Here is a 27,254-nt window from a genome sequence, read left to right on the forward strand (position 1 = left end):
GAACTCTAGGAGAAGTGATTGCTGAGATGGAAATGGCTGTGTGTGTTTGTGTGTGTGTGTGTGTGTTTGTGCATGCGTGAGTGTGTTTTTGTGCGAGTGTGTAGGAGGATGGATAGAAAGGCACTCAGTAAAAAGATCTTTCAGAAACACTTTGCCTCAGTGACGTTGACACGAGCTGTTGATTGACATGCACTTCTCGACAGAAACCAGAGCTATCAACCTATCTGCCACGCATTAAGAATGGCACAGTCCCTGGGGGAGGGGCCTAAGTGGTAAATGATGTTGCTCAAGACACTCTCTGTCAACAATGTGTGTGTATTTGTGAGTGTGTGAGTGCTGAGGATGGCAAAGTATTCAATCAAAGCTTTGATTGAAAAATCCCCGGTGTCCTTAAAGATCGGAGTTCTGTACACTCGCGCATAGGATGCATGTTTGTGTATGCAGGGGTGAGTCTTAAATATGGTAGAATGGGGCTATGCAGTTCAGAAAAGAAAAAAAACTGAGCTGGCAGAAGGCATAATTGTAGAAATCTGAAACAATATTTATGCAGTTAAATTGTGCTGAGTTTAAATTTTAAGAAAGACCGAAGCAAAAACATTCTCTGTAAGAGAATCTTGTAGACACATATTCTGTCTTTGGATATGAAATAAAAAAAAAAACATGTCAGCCTTTCCTTGATATTTCATATTCTATAACCACGTTGCATTCATCATTTTGTTCTCCGGTTGATCATCAATTTGTTCCGCTGAGACTAAGTTGTCACTAACAACTTTTGAGTTGAAGGAGATGAAAAAAGTAAGCTTCATCAACATGATGTAATTGCAACCCAAGCAGCACAAGGGGGCACTCTGACATTTCTAGTACTCCAGACTGCCAAGTCCTACTCAGGGGTGAGTGCGCTCATTGTGTGTGTGTGTGTGTGTGTGTGTCAGTCAGTCAGTGAGTGCGACCACTGGGGGTCGAGGTTCTGTGTTTACATGACTGAAGTTCCCATGACAAATGTGGTCAGAACATCATCTCAACTTGGGAATGTGCACAAGAAAGACACAGCCTCTACAACTCTGCTATTATTCTTTCTCTACAAACATGTGCTTCCAATCTCTTGAAACACTCTGTGCTTTTTTTCTCTCTCTCTTTGCTGTTTTACAATGTCATTAGAAAACAATGTTCTTTGTTTTGCACATTAGCTATGAATTAACGCTCCCGCCCATCTCTGTGCCCACAGAAGAGGTTCTGATCTGTGGAGTCACTCACTGGGGCCCAGCTTTCCTCCTGTCAGAGCAAGGGTTCTTTCACTGCTGTTATATTTCAGGCTGTTATTGTTGGCCCTCTTGCAGCCTCGGTAAGATCTTTAGTCCTTTTCCCAAGCGATATAACCCCCACACACATCACACAGTATCTGACCCCTGTCTCCATGACACATGACAGGTCCACTGTGGTGCATGTGTGTGGGCATGTGAGCAAGAACTGATGTGTGTGAGTATGTGCATTTAAGTGTATGTGTGTGTGTGTGTGTGTGTGTGCTTACATGTAAATGTGTAAGTAAATATGCGAGTGTGTGCGCTGCATAGATACGTGTGCAAGTGCACAGAACATATCTGGCACAGTATGTAGGTATTGAATATGCTAAAACAATGAGGCCACTTGTCACATGTTCAAAGTCGCGCAGACAACCCGTTGTGATCTCAAACCACACACACAGATGTTCCTAATGGGGCTAAAGTAGCATTCACATTCTTGTGGATAACCAGTCTGTTTATTTTTCTCTCTCTAAACTGGACTGGATTGCCACTTTCTCTGGTGAGAAAAAGGATGAAGCATGATAAAAAAATACGAGGGGCTGATGAGAGTGGCTCCAACCACAGTTTAGACCTTTAAAGCCAACTGTCAGTCCTGCAAACCTCAGCCACGGTGATTTAAGGGTGACAGTAATTCAGTGTATAATGGAAGTTGATGCCAATGTGCAATACTTTGGAACTTAAAACTAGTGTTGTCTTATTCCCATACACGAGGAAAACGAGTTTAGTGTAATTGTGAAGGCTTATGTTTATGAGTCAGGATGTTACAGTAAATCCTGTTGCTTTGGACATGGACGAGAAAGCATACACGTACACGCAGAGAAACCCACACAGGTATGCTCAAGTCCTGAGAGCATCTGCTCCTTTACAACCAGATTGAATTAGCAATTACAGAGAGTAAAAACCAGAACAAAACATCTGGAGCTGTAAGCAGCAGAGGTTATAAATCTGAGAGAGAAGGGGTGTGGGGGGGGGATATGAAAATGAGCCAAAGTGAGATTCTCAAGGACAGTGTCTCTGATTGGCCCATTAACATGCCAGGGGTGTCAAAAAGGACCCGAGGCAATGGGAGAAATGGGACAGAGCAGAGGGCTTTAGAGGGCATATGGAACACCAGTGAATAGAGAGGTAGAGTGTACCGGCAGGAGCACAGGGGAGGGCCAGCGAGATACTGTAGGCGAGTGAAATGCAGTATTCGCAAAGATAATACAACCGAGGAGATACATGGATGATGTTTGTGTCTTGAACCCCCTCACAGGAAATCATCTTGATAGGCAGAGAGAAAGCTGTGGAAAAGCTGAGGGGAAGTTGTGTTAAAACAAAACATAACAAAAAAGAAAAAACCTAAGGGAGAGGGGGAGGGGTTGAACAAAAGACCCGGAGCTACGTGGGTGCAAGAATTAACAAAAAGAGGCTGAAGATCACTACTTTGCCAAACCATAATTACGCATGTTTGGACAGAGAAAGTGCTTCGAGTAAACGTGAGGCTGGGTGTTCATAAATGTATTTTAATGATTATATCCATTTTGGTTTAAGTCCATATAAATGTGAGGTTGGAAAGCCGCAGTACCATTACCACATCTGTTTTTGCTATTATTGGCACAATAAATTACGTAGGCAATTTGTTTGCGCTGTTGTTAGAGTAATAGAATCAAATTATCCCATGTTAGGGAAATGATTATGTACGAAGCGGAACCCATCAGGGATTCACAAGGCAATCAGTGAAGTAAGACAGAGCTGAAATGTTGGAGCTCTGCACATCAACTGTTCCAGGTCCACTACGTCATTTGAAAGAACTTCTCAACCTCGGATAGAGGATGATTATACCTGGTTCACACAGAAGTAGACTGCTTCAGCAAGTAATCTAGCAATGCTTGGAGTGCTAAGTGAGTGTAGGGCCACAGTGCCTGTTGTAGTAGATCTCCAGTACTATATCAACCCAGTGGAGCTGTATGAAAAAGCACAGACTGAGATAGGAGCACAGTCATAATTGAAAAAGCCTGACACAAGTGAAATCAGTGTTCAGAGCGAAGGACAAATGAGTCTTATCAATTAAAAGTCAGGGAACGGTGTTTACATTCTCATTCCAAGGCCAGACACTGGATGGATGCCTGAAATAGGTCAAGGTTGAAGTGAAAACAAAAGTTAGTCGATTAACAGTCGAGGTGCAACATTCCTACTTTGTATGCTAATCTGGCAGATCATCATATCGTGCAGGAACCGGCTGCGATTCTACATCTGCACGCACTCATTTAATTATCCAAACACAATTCACAAAAGTCACTGGAAACAAACCAAACCAAAATAAAATAATTTGCATATATTTAAAAGAGCAGATAAAGTCCCTCGGGGTTGGTTAATATTTCAGAGGCATAATAATAATATGCTAAATCATTCACATTTTATCCAGCACCAAAACAAAGTGGCTTTGTCGATGTAATTAGGGTGTTTTAGAGTTGAATCACCCTGGCAAATGACCATGTTTTTCTCTCTGGGAGATCTGGGTGTGAATGTATCCAAGCCTCACTCTCTCTCCCTCACTCTCTCTCTCTCTCTCTCTCTGCCCCCCCCCCATATATATATATATATATGTATGTGTGTGTGTGTTTATGTGTGTGCTTGTGTTGTATTGTCACCCTTCCTCCATGTGCGTGCAGTCTTAGAAAAGGATTGATTAAAGAGAGAGTGTCTGTCTCAGAGCAGTTAATGAGGTTTAGTCCCATGAGCTACGAGGTTTTGGGTGTGCATGTGCGCACGTGTGTGTGTGTGTGTTTGCGTGTGTGCATGTAGACCAAGTGGAAGACGTTGTTAATTGGCTAAGACTTACTTTCAGCAGGGGGATAGTCAAGGGCACAGTGCCTCCACATTTGCGGAGAGCCATTTGTAGAACACGGTGATACGTTCACTTCTTATATTGAATATTATTTTGAGGGAATGATGAGTCAGTAGCAGGCTGACAGAAAGAAATATGATTGTGATTATACTTGTAATTTGAATTTGTACAGCAGGAAAAAAAACTGGATGGTTTTTCTTCATGTTTGACTGATAAAGATGGAAATTAAGAAAACACATGCTTGAAAAGTGAATGGGGAAAAAAAGAGTTGTTTTGCTGTTTTGTGTTACCTGAGAAGACGTGAATGAAACTCATTCATTTTTTTTTCTCTCAGGGGAGAAGAAGAAGACGAAAAGGAAAGAAGAAGAAGGAGAAGGAGAGAGGAAAAAGAATTGTAAAAAGACAGAAAAAGACAGACACAGAGGATGAGAGAAAGAGTAAATGAAGCAGAGAAAGAAATTCCACAAAGGCCAAGGTACTGTAGATGGATACAATCTCACCTGCTCTGGTCTCCACACAGACCTGTCCGTCACATGTTTATACAGACCTGTATGTTCTATTGCAGAGCAACACACTGCTCGTCTCAAACAGCAGGAAGCATTGACGCTTTCATGTGGAGCACAGCCCAAAGTAGAGCAAGATCACAATGTGTGTGTGTGTGTGTGTGTGTGAGTGTGTGTGTGTGTGTGCATGCGTGTGTGTGTATGTGCGTGTGTGAAACCCAGGCTTTTCCCCCCATGGGACCTGCACAAACACGCTTCCCATCTTTCCTTTGAGTTTCACATTCAAAGGTTCCACTCGTTCAGCTGTCAGTCATTCTCTCAGCCAATCAAGGCCCTTCATTCTCAGTCTGTTTATAGATCAAGGCTGGTTTAAGCGTACGTATGTGATGTGACTGGAATTTTTACCATGACTAATACTAATACTGTAAATATTCTTTTTCTTTTTTTTTTTACACATCACCAGCGGTGTCAATCAAAATCAACACTTATTGTGCCATACTGTGAGCATACTGGAAGTCTATAACAATGTTAATGACTGCAGGTCCTGGAAACTCGTTGCTGCTACTAGAAGGATGTCAAAAAAAAATTCAGAAAGAAATCTGGACCAAGAAGGGGGAAAAAAAGGTCTCAAATGTGGCTGAACGGAATGAAATAAGTTCATGGATGTATGTAGAAAGAAAGAGGGGCACAGATGGAGGTTATAAAAGGAAGTAGCTTTGTGTGTGGGTTTGGACTGGTGTGTGTGTGTGTACTATATGTGTGCATTTGTGTTATCAAAAGAGATTCAGTGCTGTATAGAGGCATTAACTATTGTGTTATAGGGCTATCGCAACCCAGATATGTCATACTTAATTTAGTAGCTAAGAGTACAAGAGAAAAGGGGGAGTAAAAAAACTACAAATTACTGTGAAATGTACAATATATCTGCGAGTATGAGTACATCACACAGCAACTGCACTTGTGCTTTCTTACATGAAAACTCAGAGGGAAAGAGGGCTATAGTGATAGCGGGAGAGAATGAAACAGACGGAGCATCAGGTGACAGCAGGCGTTATCAGACTTCACCTCTGATTGCCATCTATTATGGTGGAACAATAGTTTCCTGTGGGCCATGCTAACGACCTGTGTTTGTCAGCAACAGGGGAAATTAACCCAAGCCATACTTTGTTTGCTTTATGCCAGAAGGGGAAACTGACAAAAGGAGAGGAGTGTAGTGGGAAAAGGAAGAATCACTCGCACACCTGTTAATGTAGTGATAGACAGCTGCCGTATGTCAATACCTGCACTGCGTGGGAACGGTAGGTGGAGTTCAGTTACCAACAGAGGGCAGCAAAGGGCTTCAGAGCTGACACGTCCCTCAGAGGCGCATCAAAAAAGCTCAACCTCAGACTTACAGCCATCTATATCTACATGTCATCTCACAAATGTCAACTTAACACTCACTTTGTGTTTGATTCACAGTTATTCAAGACATTGCGGCGTTTAGTGTCTAAACCTCAGAGCTGCCGCGATGAGATGCTTGTTTGTTTTTGTCAACTTTACCTATTTTTCCCCAGCTGAAATAAGGTGGGAGTGAGGTTTGAACTGCAGGGCACTGGTAATGGTGGAGTGTGTGTTCTACAGCACGTCTGAGCGAGAAACTAGCTCGATCTATTCACACTACATGCAGAGCCGTGGCCTCCAGGCTTGAGTTCTTGCTTCGGTAATGACTCTGTTCCCCTGTGGAATGTAGAACATTGTCTTTCCTCAAATGAAGGAAAGCACACAATCACAGACACACACACAATCTCTCTCTCTCTCACACACACACACACAAAAGCATGGACTTCAATATGCATGAAATTCACAAGGTTGTAAACACACACAGACAAAATAGCGCACGTTCGAATGTAAGTACACATAGATACACACACATACTTGCAGCCACAAATGCCTCCTCTTTAACACACACACACACACACACACACACACACACACACACACACACACACACACACACACACACACACACACACACACAGTATCTCCCCAGTTTCAGAAACATTGATTGGGCCTCTCTCTCAGGTTTGCTTGCCTCTACCATGATCAATCAGTGAGTTTATAGACCACAATGTGTGGCAGCTTGTATTGCTCTTTCTCCCTCTTCGTTACCGATCAGAGAAAATCCCACTCTAAGCAAGCGCAATGCACATTCATACAATTTTAATGACTCTTAAATTAACCATCATATTTTTTGCTCCACTCCTTCACTGACTAAATCGCTTAATATGCATCAACACTGGCCTCACTTGTGGGCTCGCCGTGACATTTTTATAATTCCTTTGCACGGGCATTGTGTTTATTTATGAGTGTGTAGGCTTTTTTGGCTGATAAATGGCACAATTAAACAGTGCTCAGACACTCGAGCAGGCGTTTCAGGCTGCTGACAGATTTTTAGTGTCCTCTTCCTTGGCTAACGATGAAAGTAAATAATGTCTTAACGAGGTTGCTGGAGCAGTTGTTTGAGGATTCATTTTATATTTTACATTTGCTTTGAGCAGCAGTGGTTGAACACAACACAAAAGTGAGGTTCGCAGCCTAGATTTTAATGCTTTGAACATAATTTAGTAGCTTGTTAACAAATTCCTTTACAATTATTACCAAGGTTACGAACGGAAATCGAAATCAGTTTTGAATTTTTCAGGATTGTGTCAGCAGTGAGCAAACTAGTTACATTACTTGTAATATTTTCCTTCTGTTGTTGTGTGAATTCAGCTACTCTTTTTCAATTATTTCTAGGCTTTAGGTGTATTTTATATTTGCAGGGTCAAATGAGAGACTACAGCGGTGTTAAGCTGCAGTTTGTAGTGTTTCATGGAACTCGAATTATCCAACTTCCTGTATGCATTATTCAATGGCCCCTATTGGCTGCTGTGTGTTTAGTGATGAAAGCAGCCTGACGCAATACTCGGCAACAGTGTTTTACAGTATTGTTTTACAAACTATTGTAAGGCAGGGTTAGAACAAGAGAGAGTATTAACCAGGCCCTGGGAGGAGGGTAGCTTTATGAGCCCTCTGAGGCCGGCTGGGGAGCGCCTGGGCTCCTGTGCAGTTAAGCAGTGGGCTACAGCGCTACAAGCTGCCCCCACATTTACAGAATGCCCTTGGACGGAGGATGTGTGTGAGAGAGAAAGTGTGGGGCATGCATGCTCATGGGCTAATGAGTGCATGTGTTAATGCCTGTGTGTGTTTGTGCGCACATATGAGTGTGCGCGGACGAGATGTTGTTGGGTTGAGTCAGTCTCCAGAGGGAAGGAGAAGGACAAATGCTCCTTAAAAATAGCCCCTGGGCAGCTGGTGTACACAGTCTATCAGCAGTCCGTCCCTGGGGCCAAGGAGGGAGTGAGGGAGGGATGGGGGAGTGGAGAGAAAGAGGGAGAGAGAAAGAGAGAGAGAGAGAGAGAAAGAGAGGGAGAGAGAGAGAGAGAGGGAGAGAGAGACAGAGGATGGATGTAAGAGAGACTGAGAGAAATGTGGAAAAATAGGGTAGAATATGGGTGGAATGGAAAAAGAGAAGGAAAAAAATCTAATATATATATATATGGATAAAAAAAGATAACCCTCCTCTCAAGAAAGGGAGAAGACTGTAAAAAGAGAGAACCAAAAGTCAAAGAGAAAAGGAGAACAAACTGAGATAGTCAGCGAAAGAGAGAAGGCAAAAGATGGAGAGTGCCTCCTGGTCCCAGTTGTGAATGCTCTAGAGGTCACAGTAGAGGGATAGGGTTTTAGAGAGAGCAGCTTTGTCCCCAGACGTCTTCAGTTACTAATATACCAGTGTGTGCTTCGCTAAATCGCTCCCAGTCGGCAGGAGTAGAGATCCTTGAGACCCACTGAGACCCTTTATGGAAATAACTCTACCCCATTTGCTCTCAGTAACTTGCTGTAACATTTTGTGTGTACGCGTGTATGTGTGTGTGTGTGTGTGTACAGTATGTCTGTGCGCGTGTGTGTCTGTGTATATTTGAATTGAAGGTGCTCATTGAGCATTTGCGTGCCTAGTTTTAATGGACATGCACATAATGGATAGATGGTTTTTTACAACTGTTCATTCTACTGGGAGCAACAAAATCATCAAGCTATTAGATATTGATGGCACAGGAATGCTCTGATTTTTAAAGGCTGCAGTGTGTGTGTGTGTGTGTGTGTGTGCGTGTGTGTGTGTGTTTTTGTGATCTCAAGTATGGAATTATCACATACTAGAAAAAAATGAGATTAAAACCAGATATAAGAAAAGAATCTCAAAAGAAATAGCAGGTAGAATATAGTATGCAGCATGCGACGGGGAAGGTTTGTGGGTGTATTTCAACTTTAAATGAGAAATAAAGAGCTGGAAGTCATTCTATGGTTGCCTGAAGGATCCTACACTCTCACAGTATCATCAACACACCAATTAGAGCCACAGACTGGGAAAGGATCAATGCGATTCTCAGTGTGTGTATGTGTGTGGGTGGTGTGTGTGTATATGTGTGTGTGTGTGTGTGCATGTATAGATGTATTTCGTTAGTTCCTCCACTGAGCTAATTGAGCTGTTTTTCCTCAACAGTTGGGAGCTCTTAGGCTGTGGACAGATGCCCTTGGGCACAAGGTGTGTGTGTGTCAGTTTGTGTGCATCTGTGTGTTTGCAACTGTGAGCATGTGTTCCACCCTGCCATGGTGATTGCGAGCGTTTGTTGATGCATGCCAAAAACGAAAACCTGTGTGTTATGTGTGTGTGCATGGCATGCAGGCTGTTGGTCTGTCAGTGGCGTATTTAGCGGTCTCCAGGCGTCATTAGTACCCTCACTGTCACATTGAGCCGTCTTAGTTGAGTTCTTTATAAAGCTTTGTTTAGAATACTCCGGCCACATGTGCTCCGCTGCGACTGATGAGCCCTGAGCGGGTGGTGATGGAGTGTGTGCGTGGAAAAAGCGGGGTGGTGATGGAGCAAAGCCATCCTGACAGAGATGTTACCCAGCAGCAGGATCTTGTGCCCCCCCCTTCCATGCATACACACACATACACACCAACACACATACCACCATCACCTATCCAAACAGCCTGGCTCTCAATGTCATCGTTCGGGTCATGTTTAACTTGAGAGAAGAGGATATACTTTGTTTATTCCACAGAAAGGACAGTTGACCATTCCTCACATACAGGAAATGCGGCATGCTGTAAAGACAACAATGGTCACAGTACCCTGCAGCAGCAGCAGCAGCAGCAGACAGGAACAGGACGTTTCCATTTTATGTCACTTTATACTTATACTGCACCGAAAGGCACTTTTTACCCCACCCAGCAGCTATGGTTTTCAGATTAACATACATTATGCACACATGATTAGTTATGCATTATCATAGTCAGAATACAAAGTTAAAATTAGTTCACTTTGACCAGCATTAAAGGTCGAGGGTTTCAGTCTGCTTTCAACAAAATGCTTGTTGGATCACCCGACAGCGTCTGAAACCGACACTTTCTCCATGTTTGAATAAGTGGTGTGCTGGGTCTTACAATCCTTGTGGCTTTCCAAAACAGGAAAAGCCATCAAACACTTTCCACTGCGATTGGCCAGGTGTATGGAAGTGTGTGAGTAAAGGCAGGATAGAACTGGTCCCATCACTTTTCACTAGAGACTGTACACTCTGCAGTCCTATCCACATTTGTATAATTTATTATATTGAGCCTACAAAGACAAAAAAAAAAATACAAAATGAATAATATCTTGGAGAAAGATTGGGCAGGCAGTGGGATTCAGTCAGGAGGAGGAGGAGGCTATGTGGGACCGTTCAACACATCTGACTTTAGACATAACCAGATGACACGCCTTTCAGCCTAGTTTGTTTTAAACATACTGAATCCTTAAAGCTAACATTTAGATTAAGTAGTCCTTCATGTATCCCCAGAAGGGAAATCGGGTGTTTCATAAGGATGGAAAAAGTACAAATAAATATAAAAATAATAATAATAATAAATTGAATTTTATATCTTATCTTATATTTTATACTTTTATACTATACATTATCTTATATAGATATATATATATATATATATAATATAGATATATATATATATATAAGAATTGAAAGAAAAATAGAAACTATACAAGAGCAATTAAAAATAAATAATAAATTACAAAATAAGCTACAGTATATACATACATACTGTATATAATGTATATACTAGTGTAGCACTTAAACCAATAGTACAGTAGTACTGTCTCAAGTGAAGTGATATAGTGGTGTGTTTAGTAGCAGCAAAGTCAGCAAAGTACAGTACATGTGCAAGTAAAAACATCTAGAATAGCAAATATTCTCTGTATTTTTTTGGTTTTCGATAAATGCCACGGGGGACTGTTGGACTGTTGGTTCCCAGTGAAGACGTGCTGAAAACGGGTCACAAATGTAGTATATTCTTTCTTCTTTTTTTTTTAAACAGGCCAAGAAATTTCCTAAAACTTTCCAGCACTGTATTTTTATTATTTTTTACTATACAAATGCTGCTCTGACAGGAGTAAACAAATTTGCTGGAAACTATTTTTAGCAGGCGATTAATACATATTTGGTGCTGTACTGAGTATTTTGAACAGCAGGACGTTGTATGTGGGACTGACTTAAAATAAACTACAGTTTATATTCTTTTTTGGACAACAATCTGTAGCACAGAGGAATAAGATATTTTAGACTTTGGCTACAACAAAATAGTTATGAAGATAAATTCATTGTTTTGTGGGATTTGTTTACAATAAAAAAAATAAAGAAATATACTGCCAAACTTTCACTTAACATGTTAATGCATTAGTAATAATTCAGCATTAAATTATAATATGTATAATAATATAATACTCTCAAAGGGGCCATTCTGGATAATGAGAGCTTTTCCTCTTCTTGACGTTTTGCTGCAAATGTCTGTACTTTATAATTCAGTGACTTTGAGTATTTTTATATTGCTACTTGTACTAAAGTAAATTATCTGAATACATCTTCCACCATTGCATTTGTGATGTGAAGGCAGTTTGGAATTAAAGCCCTTATATATATATTTTTTTGGATTTCTGCAGTAATATGTGATAGATGTAAGCACCGTGGAATCAACAAGTATTCAGTGTTGTTTTCAGAATTACTTCCCTGAAGCATCTAGCTGGTGCTGGTCGTCTCTCTTCACCACGGCAGCTGCCTGTGATGGGTTATCTCTCATTCAAAGACCCACACACACACACACACACACTCATATACACACTCAGAATCACGCGCATTTGCAGACTCACTCTTGCAGCTCATGCACTTCCACATTTGCACACTTGCACACGTTCACACACTTGAACATGCTTGTTCTTTTCTCCCCACACCCTCTGTCTCTCTCTCTCTCTCTATCTTTTTTTTTGTGACAACACACACACTTCCAGCTTAACTTCCAGCAGAAGTGCGCCACTCTCAGTCCTTCAGTGGGAGTCGTTACTTTGAGCTGCTCAGGAATGCAGTCTAACTTTCTAGTACAAGACTAGTCATTGAGTTTCTCTCGAGGGAGCCCCGCTATATAACTTATACTCACTTTACAGGACTTCCATATCAGTGGAAGGCATCTCTCTGTGAAAGCACAGAGGTAGGAGTTGGGATAAAGCTATTTGATGTTTTGTTGCAAACGTATCTGAGGTAATGGATACTGTGTGAAAGGCTATGGCTGCGTGAGTGAAGTGACAAAGTTAGTTTGGGCCTTACAGATCTTTAAATCCCTCTGGATCACTCAAACTGCCCCCTTCTAGACTCACCGCTCCACTGATTGTGTGTGTTTGTGTGTGTGTGTCAGATGATTGGTACCTGGGCTAACAGAGAGGAGTCCCTCAGGTCCTTCTGTGGAGGTTCTCAGGTCTGGTCAGTTAACCTCCATCTCTCTCTTTGATCGCTGCGGCTCAGACGACCCTCAGGGAAAACACAAACACACTCAAACCTTAGTCAGACCTCTTCTAGCAGACACATACACACACACAAACACACACACATATCCACGCTTATCCACAGCAGACACAATGGATTGACACATATACACAAGAAACACAAGAAAACTTTGCCCATATGCCAATGCATACACTCCCCTTATCTGCACACACACACACACACAGTCTGACCAAGGGGTAATGCTATACAGCCAGTGTCAGTGAGAGCAGGGTACTTAAGGTGCTATTACAGTCCCATTACCTCTACTCTCATGTGCAATCAGGGAGAGGTGATGGCCTGCGCTCTGGCAACACACACCCTGTTTCCCCTTCTGACAGCAGTGCGGACAGAAGCCCAAGGCACCAGGCTGGAGGATCGCAAGGCGAGGTAAGGCGAGCAGATTTAATCTGAAGGGTGTGTGTCGTATCTGGTAGGTAGAGGAGAAGGAATGCATTGTGTAGCAGCAGCAAGGCTAACAGGGATAAAGCGCATGCTCCTATTTGCAGATGATGATGATGGATATGCAGAGTTTCACGTGTTTGTGAATCTGTTTTAATGATACGTATGAAAAGAAAACACTCCCCCCCCCCCCCCTCCTCCTCTGCCCCACCGCTCCCATTTTCTACCTCTGTTTTTTGTGCCCTCTCTCTCTCTCTCTCTTTCTTCCTCTCTCTCTCTATCTCTCTCCTGCACACACACACACTCTCTCTCTCTCTCGCTCGCTCTCTCTCAGCTGGCCCTAGATAGTTTTGCTCTTCCCCCAGCTCCTCTGGGACCCCTTCTCTGTGTCGTTAATCAGAGCTTCTCAGCTCAGCTTCTCTCTCTCTCTCTCTCTCTCTCTCCCTTTTTCTTTCTTTTCCAACCAACGCACGCACTTGATCGTGCACACACGCACACACACTACACACACACATATGTAGTCTTATAGTCTCTCTCCCCTCCTCCCCCATGCATCCTCAGCCCCATCCATCATAAAACGGCAGTGGGAAGGTGGGGTTGTGTGTAAGTGTAAGTGCGAGTGTGTGAAAGCGTGCACGTCAAGTTCTGTGTGTGCGTCCGTGTGTGTGTGTGTGTGTGTGTGTGTCGGCTCATGTATGTGCGCACCATATAGGCACACATCTCTGTGTCTCCTCAGCAAAAATGAATTGAGACTTTACAAGAAGAAAGCAATTAGGCCAGGGCTTTGCCCTATCATTCACTGGCTAATGTATCAGAGGCAGAGTGAATATTATTAACGGATGGGGAGGGTAAGGCTCTGTGGGTTTTACAGCCAGAAGGTAGGACAAGAAAAGACTAATGATTGTGATGAAGTAACCCTGAGTTGAAGGGTTTTAATCACTTGTAGGCTTTGCGGCTTCGCAGTTGACATGCTCTTTATGATAACTGCATGGCTTCCAGCTCTCAGTCTCTGCCATCCACTGAACACTGATAGGAAAGAATCAAATGAGCCATTATCGAACATGGACAAGGATGGCTGAGTACAATGCAACAAGATTACTCATTCATCAAAATGTGTGAGTGAGGGCCACGGGGCTCCACGGGAGCAGAGAGACAACAAATTGTGAGTCAGAAAAATGGAAACTATGATGAACAGAGGACAAAGAGACAAATTATGAGGGAAGAGAAGGGCGCAGAGACGAAAGTGCAAAGGAGGAGAGGGGGTGACTGAGGTGGAGCATTGATGGACAGAGTCAAGAAGGAGCAGACAGGGTAGAGAGGAGGTGAAGGAGCAGCGTTGGGTCAGTGATGCGTAGAGACAAACCATTTGCACCTCAGCAACAACTGAGCAGAGTGCTCTTGACTTCTATGTGTGTGTGTGAGACAGAGTGTGTGTGTGTGTGACATGGGTCGGGGAAAAGTGGGTTCAGATCTAGGATAGGTCACACTGTAATGGTGGGTTTGTACAGCATTTTTGTTTCAGCTCTTAAATGTCATGCATTTTAAAAAGTCAGGTCTCGGCGGGTCGTGCTGACATTGACGTGTGTGCTTTCTTCAAACAGGAACCTTCCTCTTTGTGATTTAAAGCAACATTTCGTGCTCTCTGGTTACATTTGTTGACATCACTCAGCTCTTAACAGCAAATGTGATATGATAACTCAATCAGGCAAGACGCTAAATATTGAGATAAGCCCATAGTGACCCTGAAGAAAAATATGAGGCCAATCTGTTCCAGCCTGTTTCTGTGTTACAGTCACAATTACTGGAGATTACAGCTAAATGACTTCCACATGGGCTCAATGAAAACTTTACAATCTCTCCCACAATACACGATGAGGTGACTTTGTTTGGACTTAAACCAACAGAGGAAAGAGGAGAGGAGGTGAAGGAAGTAAAAGAGAGAGGCTCAGAGCAATAGGGAGGGAGATTTGAGGGAAAGGTGGAGGGGTTTTTCTAAAGAGCTTATTTTTGAACCATCATGCAACCATCATTTTCTCTCCCAAGAATTTCTGTTCCAAAATCTGTCAAATGGGAAACAAATGTTGTGGGTGAGACCGCACGAGGATAAAAAACATTCTTGTTGTTTCACAATCCACCACCAGAAAAGAGCTGGCTCAGAGGAGGAATAAAAGAATGAGCAAGCAAAGACAAAAATCAAAATCAGCTTCAACATCACAGAAAGACGAGGAATGCTCCGAGACAGATCCTTTAAAAATGCATTTGTACTTGAAAAAGAGACGGCCATAATAAGGGACTGTGCAAAAATTATTAGGGTTGTTAAAAGTGTGGAGGGTTATGTGTTCTTTTTTTTTTTTTTTTCCACTGTAGGGAGGGTAGTCATAATTGTTTAGAAGATTGTTTTCCAGATTTATATCTTATTTCATTCCTCCCTTGTGAGATTTAACACAAATCTTTATATCTTATTTCATTCCTCCCTTGTGAGATTTAACACAAATCTTTAAAAGGAATGACACAGCTTTTGTGTGCGCCGTGGCCAAATCCTGTTATAACTTTGGCAAATGGTCATATGTGAAAATTGGCTTTCCATTAAAATAATGATTTAGCATTGCACTCCTATAACACTGATGAGCAGTTTTCGAAGGCTCCCGCCGAAGCTACAAAATTCTTTAAACAACTTTTTTTCCACTTGTGCACACAAGACCTGTAAACAAATGTAATGAGTTACAGCCCGGTTGTATTATTTCGAGACATTGGGGGTAGTTTTTTTGCAGTTTTTCTCTTACTAAAGGAGAGGAAAAGAAAAGATGTTTTTTTTTTATTAAACAACCCCACCTCACCCCCCTCACCCTCCGCTTCTGTAATTTATGTACAGTCCCTATGTCGGTGAAAGGAAGGGGGTAATTGTTCAGCTAAGTAAAGTCATTTCTAGTTTTTCCCACTTTTCCTCCATAAAGTGAACTTGTTGAAATGTCCTCTTTGTCCACAGCAGCTCCTTGGTAAAACAATCCAGGGCAAAGTCAGAGCGTGTGGTCGTTAACTCAGGCTGGCATACCTGTCTTGCTTTTATAGGTGGCAAAAGCTACTAATCCTTCAGTCCAATATTTACTTAGTCCAAGTTATGCTTTCCTGGACCCTAGCTATGCATCTCTCCTGCTCCCTGCTTATATATTCTTGGCCCTTGATGTATTCCTGGCTCAGGAAACAACTTTTAGTGCCCCGCAAGGGCTGAGTGAGAATTGACAGTGTGTGCCAGAGTGAGAGCGAGAGGTAGGGGGCCTGTTTTAGTTCCACTGTGTTTGTAAGGTCACTCAGAGTACATCTGTATGGAGTGGGAACTCACTCGCTTTCACTGTCACAACCACTCACAACAGCCATCTGTAATGCTGTTATGTGGAGCACTGTGTCCCTTTGTCCCTTACACACACACACACACACAGGCAACCACACAGTCACTCACACACCCTCACACATATAAGAGCACATACGTGTGCACGCTCAAACCCACACACACACTCACACGGCGTCACCGTTCACACGACAACAAATGAACCAGCGCGAACACACATTAACATAATGCTAGGTTCTAATTGCGAGAGCATGTGTTTCTAATGAAAAAGTTGTTTTAGGGTTTTATTCCGCTCGGCTGTCAAACAATTCGCCCGTGTTTTGAAATATAATTGTGGGGACCGTAAGAGTTTCGAAACCAAACCAAAACATTGCCGCGATCCTGGTTTCTAATGTTTCTAATTTGTTAAAATATGCTGAGTGAATGACAAAAGTAGAAGTCCGACCTGCCAAGAAAAACATATCAGAGGCAGGGCCATGTGGAAATACAGAGTCTCTTTTAGAAACATGATCAATGTAACCTTTGTTACAGGAAGGAGAGGGAGAGAGAGAGAGAGAGAGAGAGAGAGGAGAGGGGGGGAGGAGGGGGGAGGCAAAGAGACAACATACGGAGACAGTAGGTTCATGTTTGTGTACATGTTTATTTATCACGATATTCACGGTTCATACAGTAAAAAAAAAAAAACAAGTTTAAGAATTCAAGTGGACAGTTTTCATTCTGCTCGTGTATGCACCAACATACTGATCTACATTGTTGTGGTGAAGTGAACATTCTCTGCGCGGAGCGAATATGTTAGAGTGTAATTTCCACAAACTGTCAAATGCTGAGAGGAAGAGGAGAAGGGTTTAATCATTTACAGATGGGAAGTATATCTTTTACTTCTCATTTATGCTCATTCTCTCTCTCTGGCTGGACTTGAGGAGGATGTGTAGCCCCCTTCCTCCTCCTCCTCCTCCTCCTCCTCCTCATCCCACACACTTCCAACCCAAAACTAACATACAGCCTGGAAGTGGGCTGAGTGGTGTGTATGTATATGTGTGTTGGTGAGAAGGGAGAACGAAATTCATATGGTTGCAGAGCATCCCCCTCTCACTCTCTCTTTCTTTTTTTTACCCCTGCTGCTCTCTGCTTCTCTTTCTCTCCGTCTCCCCTTTTCTCCCCACATATCTGCTTCTCCGAAGAATAACATACAAACCCTCTGTGAAAGGATTCATGGTTTATTAAACCAGAGGTCCTTTTCCTGTTTCAACACTGAGAAGAAAAAATAAATACCACAGTTTGTTTTCTCTCCCTCTAGCTCACTCCTCTATCTATCTTTCTATCTATTTTCATACATTTTTTTCTGAAATCTTTTTATTTTTTCGATCATCCCGGTTTGCGCCCATCAATCTTTCAACTTTGTTTTTTACCCTGAACTTTCCGTACTCTAACACCGTGTCCATGTCTTGTCTCCAAATCTTTTTTTTCTTTTTTTTTTCATCTCTTTGGACACCAATCAACCACACAGCTCATTAAAGCAGAGTGTGTGACCACTGAATGGGTCCCACTAGTTTGTGTGTGTGTGTGTGTTACAAGGAGGGCAGACTAGGATAACTCACGGTAATGTATTGTCCTGGGCGTGCACCCTGACAGTTCCCCCTGCCGGTGCCTGGTCATTCATTACTGCTAATTTGACATGTTTACGGACCCCCCTCCTAACATTACATACTTAAGGCAATCGACTGACCTTAAATGGAAACACCTACAGCCGCACGGCATGTCAATACCAGATGAGGATGTTTGTGTCTGTGTGTTGTGTGTGTCTGTGTGTTGTGTGTGTCTGTGTGTTGTGTGTGTGTGTGCGTGTGCGCTTTCGTGTGCGTACCTGTGAAGCAGTGCATCAATACTGAGTTAGTGGTTAATCTCGAGGAGTAGGTGAGTTATGCCTGCGGAGATGGTTTCCAGCATTATCTGAGTAAGTGTGTGTAATGCAGCTAAGAGGTGAACAATTCAGAATAATGCAGGAAGTGTGTGTGGTGTGTGAGTGTGTGTAAAGGGAGAGGTTCAGGTTCAGTTTGAGGTTCAGTTTGAGGCCAAGAGGGGAAAGCGAGAGATTAGACCTGTTTTCAATCACAGCTTTTCTAATCCCCCCCTCCACCACCACCACCACCACCACCACCACCCATGCTCTGTTTGTGTTTTTACATATTCAGCACTTAAATACAGTGTTGTGTCATTAAACGGCCAATCTTGCATTGTCTCTCACTGATACACAACATTAATCACCAATTAGCTTGTCCTGCGACTGGCCACCTCTCTCATTAGAATATGATAGAATATAATGGTACTTAATGATGCTTAGGAAACATAATTAAATGACTGAGCTGTAGAACATGTGGAAGAACCGCGGTGCATCAATCAAAGACGACCCTGTCAATCCATCTGCTCGTCAAGAGCGCGCGCGCCGAGTCAAAACAGGGGGTGTGTGTGTGCGCCGAAACCACTGGCCTCTATCATGACCTCATTAGGGAGAAATGAAGGGTGGACGTGTCCCCATCACAAGATACCATTGGTGCTTCAAAGTGTGAATGACATTAATATGTGACTGTCTGAATGTCAGTTGGTCTATCTGGCTGCACTGGAACGGATGAGAGAGAGAGAGAGGGAGAGGGGAAAAAAAGGGACATCTCTCTGAGGTATCTGCTTCCAGCTCTAATTAGCATGTGAATAAATGGAATAAATAATCTATATTATTTATGGATTTGCTTTTATCATTAATCAACATAACAAAAAGCTTGTCTAATGTGCTCGCTGCAGTCGCCACTGTACTGTCAGCTGAAGGGAGGATGGAGGGGGGAGAAAAAGCGAGAGAGAGAGAGAGAGAGAAAGAGAGAGAGGAAAAGTAGAAGGGATGGGGATGTGTGGGGGGGGCAAATAGCTTATCTTTTGTTTTTTCTTTTTTTCATTTTAGTAGAACAATAAAGATAAGTGTTCTACATGCTTGCTTAACACACACAGTTCGCCGGCCTCCTCCCCTTCTCCCTCTCTCTCTCTCTCTCTGCCGGCAGTGGTGAAATCCATCTCTCTATCGCTATCTCTCTAACATCCATTACATACCCCAGCCCCTCACCTCCCTACTCATTAGGCCAACGCACAGTAAATTAGCAGCAGCAATTACAGGGAATATAAAGCATAGGCTCTGCCGGGCTCCCTCTGACAGGTACCACACAGATCATAGACAGACACCCACAGTCATCGGGATAATTACTGTGGGAAACGACCACACACCCTCGTAAGCGAGAGCGCAAACCTGAGTGTGAGTGCACACTCATTCTAGGTATGCCTGCGCTCAAATATGCTCTGTCTTACTGGCAGGCGTGTTCATGCATACACAGATGCACCTGCAAACACGCACACACCGCAAACACACAAACACATTAACTGAGGCCAGGAATGAAACTTCCCCATTGCCTCTCTTCATCTCTCTGTGATGTCCATTGTGACTATTTTCCAGCATAGAGTATTATTAATATTCATTCCTCCTCTCCTTGTCTTTGGCTCACTGTCTAGGTCTGCCTCCATTCTGAATAACCCCCCCCTCCCCATCACCCTCCCCACGCTACCATCCTCTCTCCTTTCCATTTCTTTCCTTTCCTTTCTTTATCTGGGATCCCCATGGGGACTCCTGTTTTTCTTTCAAATACGCCTCTCCCGCTCTTCCTCCCTTCATGTGTCCGTGCAGGGAGGAGAATGAGAAAAAGAAGGAGGAGGAGAGCGAGATGTTGAGGAATATGTGCATTAATATATTTCATTAGGATACTAGTAGCACAGAAGCTCCTGAACAGCACCTCTCTTGATGTGCGAAGGCTCTGCTGTCGGTATCCAGACGGGTAGTTCTCCAGGAATAGCCTCTTTAATGTTACGTCTCCAGAGGCCTGAGGTCTGCTGGCTCCACGTTGCCCTCGGCCTCCCACTCCTATTGTCCTCCTCCCACACTGACCAGTCTATTTGGGCCTGAAAAGCTGTTGGAAATAAAGAGCAAAATGGCTTCACCTTTTGTCTGTGTGTATTTATGATTTATGAGTTTGAATGTGTGTGTGTGTATGTGTGTGTGTGTGTTGCACTGCAAGCCATGTTTGGGGAAGTGGAATCCCTGGAGCTGTGCAGCGCAACATGGCAGCGGTGCTCGGCTCGCTAATCAAAAACATTAGGCTGCAGGACTCATTTTCCCCAGCACTCAGTGTGCAACTTCCATAATTCAATATCCCATGTCTTGCTGCTAAATCGTGCACACTACAACCCACTTTACTGTTTGTCAGCAAACTATCAACTCTGTTATTAGATATATACGGGGGGGAAAGAGAAGCCCTGTGCAGGTACAAACCTATGGGCAATTAAGGAGGCACACACACACACACACAGTGTTTACGAGTCCTTATTTCATCACTACTTCCAGGTCGTCTCGCTGTCCCCCCTCGGCGTTTACGGAAGCCTCCAGTTACCGTGGAGACCCTGGAACACTTTGAGGTCAGCAGAATCCTGGGATCCGCTGTTTTCACAAGCTAATCCAATCGTGGCCCCCTAAATTAGATATGCAAAAAATAAAAAAGAAATTAATTTTCTGCTGATGACCGGGTATGCAAATGATGACTCAATTATGGTGGGCTGGTGCGTTTGCAATTAATAACCTTGGAATCATCATTAACTAATATGTTTAGGAGGAAACTTGTCAGGCTAACCATGTTCACCATGCCATCAGTAATGCATTAATGAATTAGATTCATTAGAGAAAGGAGCCCAAATGGGGGGGAGGGGAGGGGAGGGGATGCAGGCCTGTTTCTGACCTGTGGAATCAGTCTTAGCCGGTTCTCCTCTATTCTTAGTCAAGCGCCTGTCAGCTAGTTGGAGATGAAATTTCCAATCAAAACAAACGAGGAAGAAAGTAGTGGGAAAAAAAACCCCCTCCCATCTCTCTCGATCGAAATGTATGTTGTGGCGATCGTGTCGCGGAAATCCGAAACGCTGCATATTTAAAAATGACAAAATGACAACTGACAAAGTCACAGACAAGAGGTAACTTTAATTCAACATTGTGAGAGTCCAAAAGTTATCTTACAGCTCAATTTTCATCAAAAACAATAACAATCTATACAGTAGAATTTTTTCTTCCCTTATATCATAGAGCTGTTCAGTGTATTTGCAGTCAAAGACAAAACAGAGGAAAAATAGACACCAGCTATTTGGTTTGCATCTTTTTTTTTTGTTTGTTTGTTACCTAAATACAAAACTTTGTCACCCATTACCAATATTCATAATCAGGATGGAACTTTGCTTACAAAGAAGCCATTGTATGACAACAGACCTCTGTAGTTCATTTGAAACAGATATGGTGCGGCCCCTCCCGCCCTGGCCCAACCAGCACAGGCACACAAGTGCCTGAAAAACACTCGTCTGTCAGCAGGCGCCTCTGTTAAAACGGTCCTTTCTACCCACTTAACAAAACCAGGCTCTAGAAAAGAAAAGCAGAGAGAAAAGCCCTATTCTCTGTCCAGCAACAGCTTGAAGACACACGGCAGACACAAAGAAAAGACTACAGAAATGGCTGAGGGGCCAAGGAGCTCCCTTTCATGCTTCCTCACTTCTTCTTGTTCTGTTTAGCTTGTAATGAAGCTGCATTGTCCAAAGGCTAATACATGGAGAGGAGGACCGGGGGATTGACTGTCAGATACTGGAGTCAGACCTACAACTCCATGTGAGAGATTAAAATTGTGCTGTGACAGTGCTCGTCTTCACTGTGCGCCCCTTTGTACTACAATTAACACAGCTCTGCGTTGTCACACTGTTGTGATCCTGTGGTTAATGAGAAATATTACCATCATGCGGTTGAAATTATTTAATCTGTGGAGGGGGGTGGGGGGAGCTACATAATCGCTACGAAAAAAGACCCAAGTGTTTCTGTGAACACTAAAGTGCAATGAGCACAGCTGAGACGGGCCTCTCAGCGCCGACTGTCCTTCAAAGCGTGCCATTGCTGTAGTATTATAGTACATCGGGGTGTGTGTGATTGTTGAATTATGGCTCTTTGTATTCTAGTCTGGCTTCACCACCAAACAGAGTGGGTTTGTGCTTTGTCCCCAAGTTCCCATGAATTCCTCTGTGGCAATAGACAATTGTGGTGAGGGTAGAAAACTGTACACGTGATTGAATGAAGAATGGGTTTGCATTGTTAAGGCATCTAGACTGCTGGTAAAGATTACAGTGACAGAAAAAAAAAGAAAGAGTATATAGATACAGTATGTAAGCAGGCATAAATAACATAGGAACAGAAAGAACAGAGGGGGGAAAAAAGAGGAACTCAAAGAAAGAAAAACACAGAGCATTTTCTTAGTTCTCTTGATTTCCACACACAAAAAAAGAAAGTGTCACTCAAGAGAAGAACCCATGCATATTATCAGTTCAAGAACAGTATCAATCTGAAAGCCTCAAAGAGTTCAAACAAAAAAAGATATAGATTTACAGTATATATTAATGTGTGTATATATTCTTAAAAAATCTACTTCAACCAAATACTCTGAATAAGATGCTACTTTTTTGCCATACAATAAACATTTTCATAAGGAAAAAAAAACTGAAATTTTTTATTAACTTACAAATAATACAAAAATAGACAATGGCATGTTTTTGAATCAACAAATGAAAGCATGGTATACCAATGCAAAACAATCAACATACAAAACAAACAAACAAACAAACAAAAAAATGATAAAAAAGTCACATTTAAATAGTGAGAGACAGTAAATAATGAAACAAAACACCGTGAAATATGTTCACTTACTGTATTAAACTTACACAACACAACTAAACAAGGGTGAGAGGCAATGTACAAATACAAGGGATAAATACATTATTTATAGGATATTTTACAGGAATCCCCTTTTTGTATCCAAATCCATGTTTCTCGTGTTTAGCAGATGAGATATTGACAACACACAGTAAATCTATCTTCTGTACTGAGAAGCTGCCTTAAGACATTTAATGTTTACATTTCAAACTATAGCTATCGCAAAAAAGAAAAAAGTCAAATTAAAAATTCAACATTTTTTTTTTTTATATACAAAAATATATCACATATATCACGCATTTATTTGATATTCGCTAGACTCCTTCAGTACAGCGCTGGCTGGCTGGACGCACACATCCTCTGGCTTTTCAAGTCTTCACTAAAATCTCCGACAAAATGTCAATTTTGGCTAAATCATCACCTTTTCTTCACATGACAAAGCAGAAAAGCATATTGCAAACAGCTCAATCCTCACAGTTTTTATTAAAATTCAAACAAACAAATGGGGAGGGGGGAGAAAAAAAACAAACAAAGGCATGTTTTCTGGTGTTGAATTAGCATTCAGGGCGATTTTGTTATACCACTTTTAGATTTATGGGATAAATTAGCAGCAAAACTGAGGGTTGATTTTGTTCTTTTCTGTATTTCGTTGTTTTGTTTTTTTTATGTGTGTGTGTGCGTGTGTGTGTGTTGTTGACCTTAGTTCCATTTGGCCAGTGTGTTCTTATGTGGTTTTAGCAAGCAGGCTGAACTAGGGAAAGCATCTTCTATTGTGACAGAGGTTACGTAAACTTCATGGCCAAACCAACACTTCTCTGTTGTTTGTGTGAGTTATGGATTGCAAGACGGCGTGGGGCCTCCAGTAATCAAACCCAAACCTTACAGGCATAAACATAAAGATAAATAAATGCTCTTTTCATGAGGTCAGTGTCACACTGTGGGTAAACTATCAGTCTCTATACACTCCATCCAACGCGGTGTCAGAGAAGCTACACTAATTCAACCAAGAGGGAAATAACATCACAAAGGTTCGTATTGTCCCTTTTTTCTCCTCCCCTATCCCTTCAGATGAAATCCCAATGGAAAGGCCTGAGTTTAACAGAGTCCTGCGTCTTATCTTGACTTCCTTCAGTTCAGCTCCGGAGCATAACAGAGACTCGCCAGACTCTGCTACTGTGTCTTTTCCTCTCTCAACCTTCCCAAATCTCCAGCTATCCCAGATCCTCTACATGGGTGGAACGATCATCCCGGGAATCGCTGCTTTGTGGGAAAAGAGGGGGAGGAAAGATGGTGTAAGGGGGGGGTAAAGAAAGAGAGAGAGAGAGAGAGAGAGGTCAGTCATGTGATTGCTGGGTTTCATCTGTCATCACAACAGTCACATAACAGAAATGTTCTCCAGCATCTGGCGAACAAAGACGACTCTCCCTCATTATCTCTTCATTCCGAGGCCCCAAAATCAAAACATTTTTCTCCGCTGCGCCGCTAACTTGGCGCACACCGACAACATCATTCAACTTTTCACAGGCTTTCTGAATAGCTTCATGCAAGAGCTGCCACTGTTAATTGTTAGCAGTTACATTGTGTAAGCCCATTGTGCATCATGGAGCATAATTCAAACATGAGAGAGGGGAGAGAGGGAGGCGTAGTGACGTGGGATGACAGAGGTGATGAAATTACGCTTGAACATGGAAAATGGAATCCATCATGAGCCTTTTCACGGGGAGTTTTATTCACATTTTTACCTTCTTATATCACGCTCTGCCTTCCACTACACTACATCTTCACCTCCCCCCCTCAACGCTCTTTTCCCTCCCCCCCCTTTTTTTTTTTACACAGAAGCTATCACGGGGAGGAATTTTTCATATAACATATTGGCTGCCCATTGATTCCCCTCTCCCTCTTCAATTCACTAATTCCCCAGTTATTTCCTAAGTGTCTCCGGCTGTGTGTGTGCATGTGTGTGTGTGTCAGTGTGATCAGCGCACAGTGGCCAATGGCCTTTGGGTCACCATGGTCAGCGCTCATCAACGCCGACAGAGGAAGTGAGGAAGTGCTTAGCTCGGGGCTCTGATAAAGATTCCCATCCATCATTTCTCTCTCTCTCTCTCAGGATCTCAACACCATACAACATCCTGCCTAGACGAACAGACCCCCCGCTGCATTCAGTGGAAATGGGAGAACAAAATGACCCGTGGTGGCTTAACACCACCACCACCACCACCACCACCTCTCTACAGAGACACCCACCGGAGCACAGGCAGGAAGCAGGAAGTGAAAAACGGGAAATGGAACACATATGGCGTGGCATGCTGTCTCTCTGACGAGTCAAGGGTGACAAATAAAAACAGAAAAGAGAAGGAAGGGCAGGGCAGGATGAGCTGCCGGTGCAAATGAGCGGTATGGGGATAGTGTGGCATGGAAAGAAACTGAGAAAATCAAAGAGAGGCATAACATACTTCAGGAGAAGGCCAGGCCCTGCAGAGCGTTGGCTGATGAGTACTTGCTAGAGTCCACAAAAGACTGATCTATAGCGAGGAAGGAGAGTGGAAGGGTTCAAGGAGGGTAAAGAAAGGAAAAAACGGGGAGTGAAGAGGAGAAGGGAAAAAAAAGGAAGTGGGAGTAAAAGTGAGAAATTGTTATCATAAGGAGGTGGAAAAGAGCAGGATTAAAGCTTGATGAAGAGGTTATCAACAGGAATGTTATCTTAAAACTTCTTTTTATTTATTTATGAGTATATAAAAACGGAGCTTCAAATTCTTTGGATATCATGTAAATGCCGTCCGGCAGCTTACCTTGCAGGCTGTTGGCATTAGCGCTGGTGCACGTGGGCGGAGGGGAGTTCTGGGGTCGCACTACGGGGGCAAAGGCGCTCTTCTGCTTTACGGCGGCGGACACCATATTAGCCGGAGAGAAGGAGAAGATGCCGGAGGAGCTGCTGCAGTTGGAGGGCAGGCTGGTCGACGAGGCCATTGTGGGGCTTGATGGGACGACTGGAAGAAAGAGACGGGTAGGAAAGAGGCGGGTTTTTAAGGGGGGTCAAAGGGAGGCACATCGGGGAAGAATGACAGGGAGGAAAGATGGAAGGCGGACAGGGGGAGAGGTGAGGTTAGAGAGAGGGCCGAGGGCAGAGGACGGGTAGACGGGACGAACAGAAAGGGACTGGTCAATGGATGATGGCAGGAGGGATAATATTTTGGACTCAGATCAACTGGCTCAGACTTTTTATTTTTATGTGCAACCTTTTTGTTGTTGTTAAGCAATCACTTGGCAATTAGATATTCCATAGCTAAGACAAAAATGTGTTTAGTTGGAAACTTGCACTAAAAACAGCCCAAAGCATTTTTTCCCTCTGATCAGTCTGTTCTGATGACTCATCTTGTTGCCCAAGGGCTTGATAAACAACTCCTTGCTAACAGGGGTGCTGTACCTGTAATTTATTTTTAGGGCAACTTACAAACAAGGCTCACCCAAAGTACCTTTTTTCCCCCACAAAAAATCATGTATCATGAACAGCGAGAGAACGCTGCGTTTTAATTGTTATGTTGTAGTTGGTCGTATGTCCAGACTTCTAATCAGCGTCATCACCTACTGTAAAGTCTGAAGACCCACATACAGTGAAATTTATTTGCTTGTCTTTGAGGTTGTTAAAGTACGGTGATCTGAAGAACTACTGTAGCTAGTCAGTTATTTAACTGCTAACCCTGAAACCCGTCCGGGCACGTCCCCGTCGCGCCGCGGCCGCAACACTTCAAACCCCACCGGGAGCGTTTAACCCATCAGACTTTGTTTACGTATCAAATTTGTTCATCTTTCTTGTTTTATGCATACTTCTAAATGTGCTTCTACATGTGTAAATATGCTACGTAGTTAACTTGTTTTTCTTTTTTTTTCTTTTTCTTTTTTATGACCGGCAGTTTCGCGGCGTCTGTCAAAAATAGAACAGCTGCGTATTCCCCATGGAGCTGAGCGGAAGCACGTTTCTGGGACGCTTCTGAACCGGACTGCGGCGGAACCGGTGGGGTTTCGAAACAATGTCTAGAACGGCCGCGTATAGCTCAGGCGGGTAACACGCCAGCTGGCGGGAATATGCTAACTTTAGTCAGTCA

At 43.0% G+C, this 27,254-nt stretch overlaps 1 protein-coding gene and 1 long non-coding RNA gene across 7 annotated transcripts in view; one reads left to right on the plus strand and one right to left on the minus strand.

Annotated features, from left to right (window-relative positions):
- Positions 1-27,254, plus strand: part of LOC113746387 (uncharacterized) — a 30,676-nt gene that overhangs the window by 695 nt on the left and 2,727 nt on the right. The window contains exons 2-3 of one of the 2 annotated variants that reach the window (XR_003462827.1): positions 1,226-1,342; positions 4,466-4,606. This is a non-coding gene — a long non-coding RNA (uncharacterized LOC113746387). Of the gene's footprint in view, positions 1-1,225; positions 1,343-4,465; positions 6,588-27,254 lie in introns of those variants that run through there. The other variant, XR_003462826.1, reaches the window with a different exon arrangement.
- Positions 23,821-27,254, minus strand: part of ebf1a (EBF transcription factor 1a) — a 58,288-nt gene continuing 54,854 nt past the window's right edge. For 2 of the 5 annotated variants that reach the window (XM_027281878.1, XM_027281862.1), the window contains exons 15-17: positions 25,941-26,138; positions 25,605-25,673; positions 23,821-24,405 (exon numbers count right to left, since the gene is read on the minus strand). In XM_027281878.1, the coding sequence (XP_027137679.1) occupies positions 25,606-25,673; positions 25,941-26,138 (266 nt within the window). In that variant the 3' untranslated portion in view covers positions 23,821-24,405; position 25,605. Of the gene's footprint in view, positions 24,409-25,604; positions 25,674-25,940; positions 26,139-27,254 lie in introns of all 5 variants that reach the window. The other 3 variants (XM_027281865.1, XM_027281867.1, XM_027281873.1) reach the window with 3 other exon arrangements.

This window comes from Larimichthys crocea, chromosome I (assembly GCF_000972845.2).
Source record: "Larimichthys crocea isolate SSNF chromosome I, L_crocea_2.0, whole genome shotgun sequence".
Classification (NCBI taxonomy): domain Eukaryota; kingdom Metazoa; phylum Chordata; class Actinopteri; family Sciaenidae; genus Larimichthys; species Larimichthys crocea.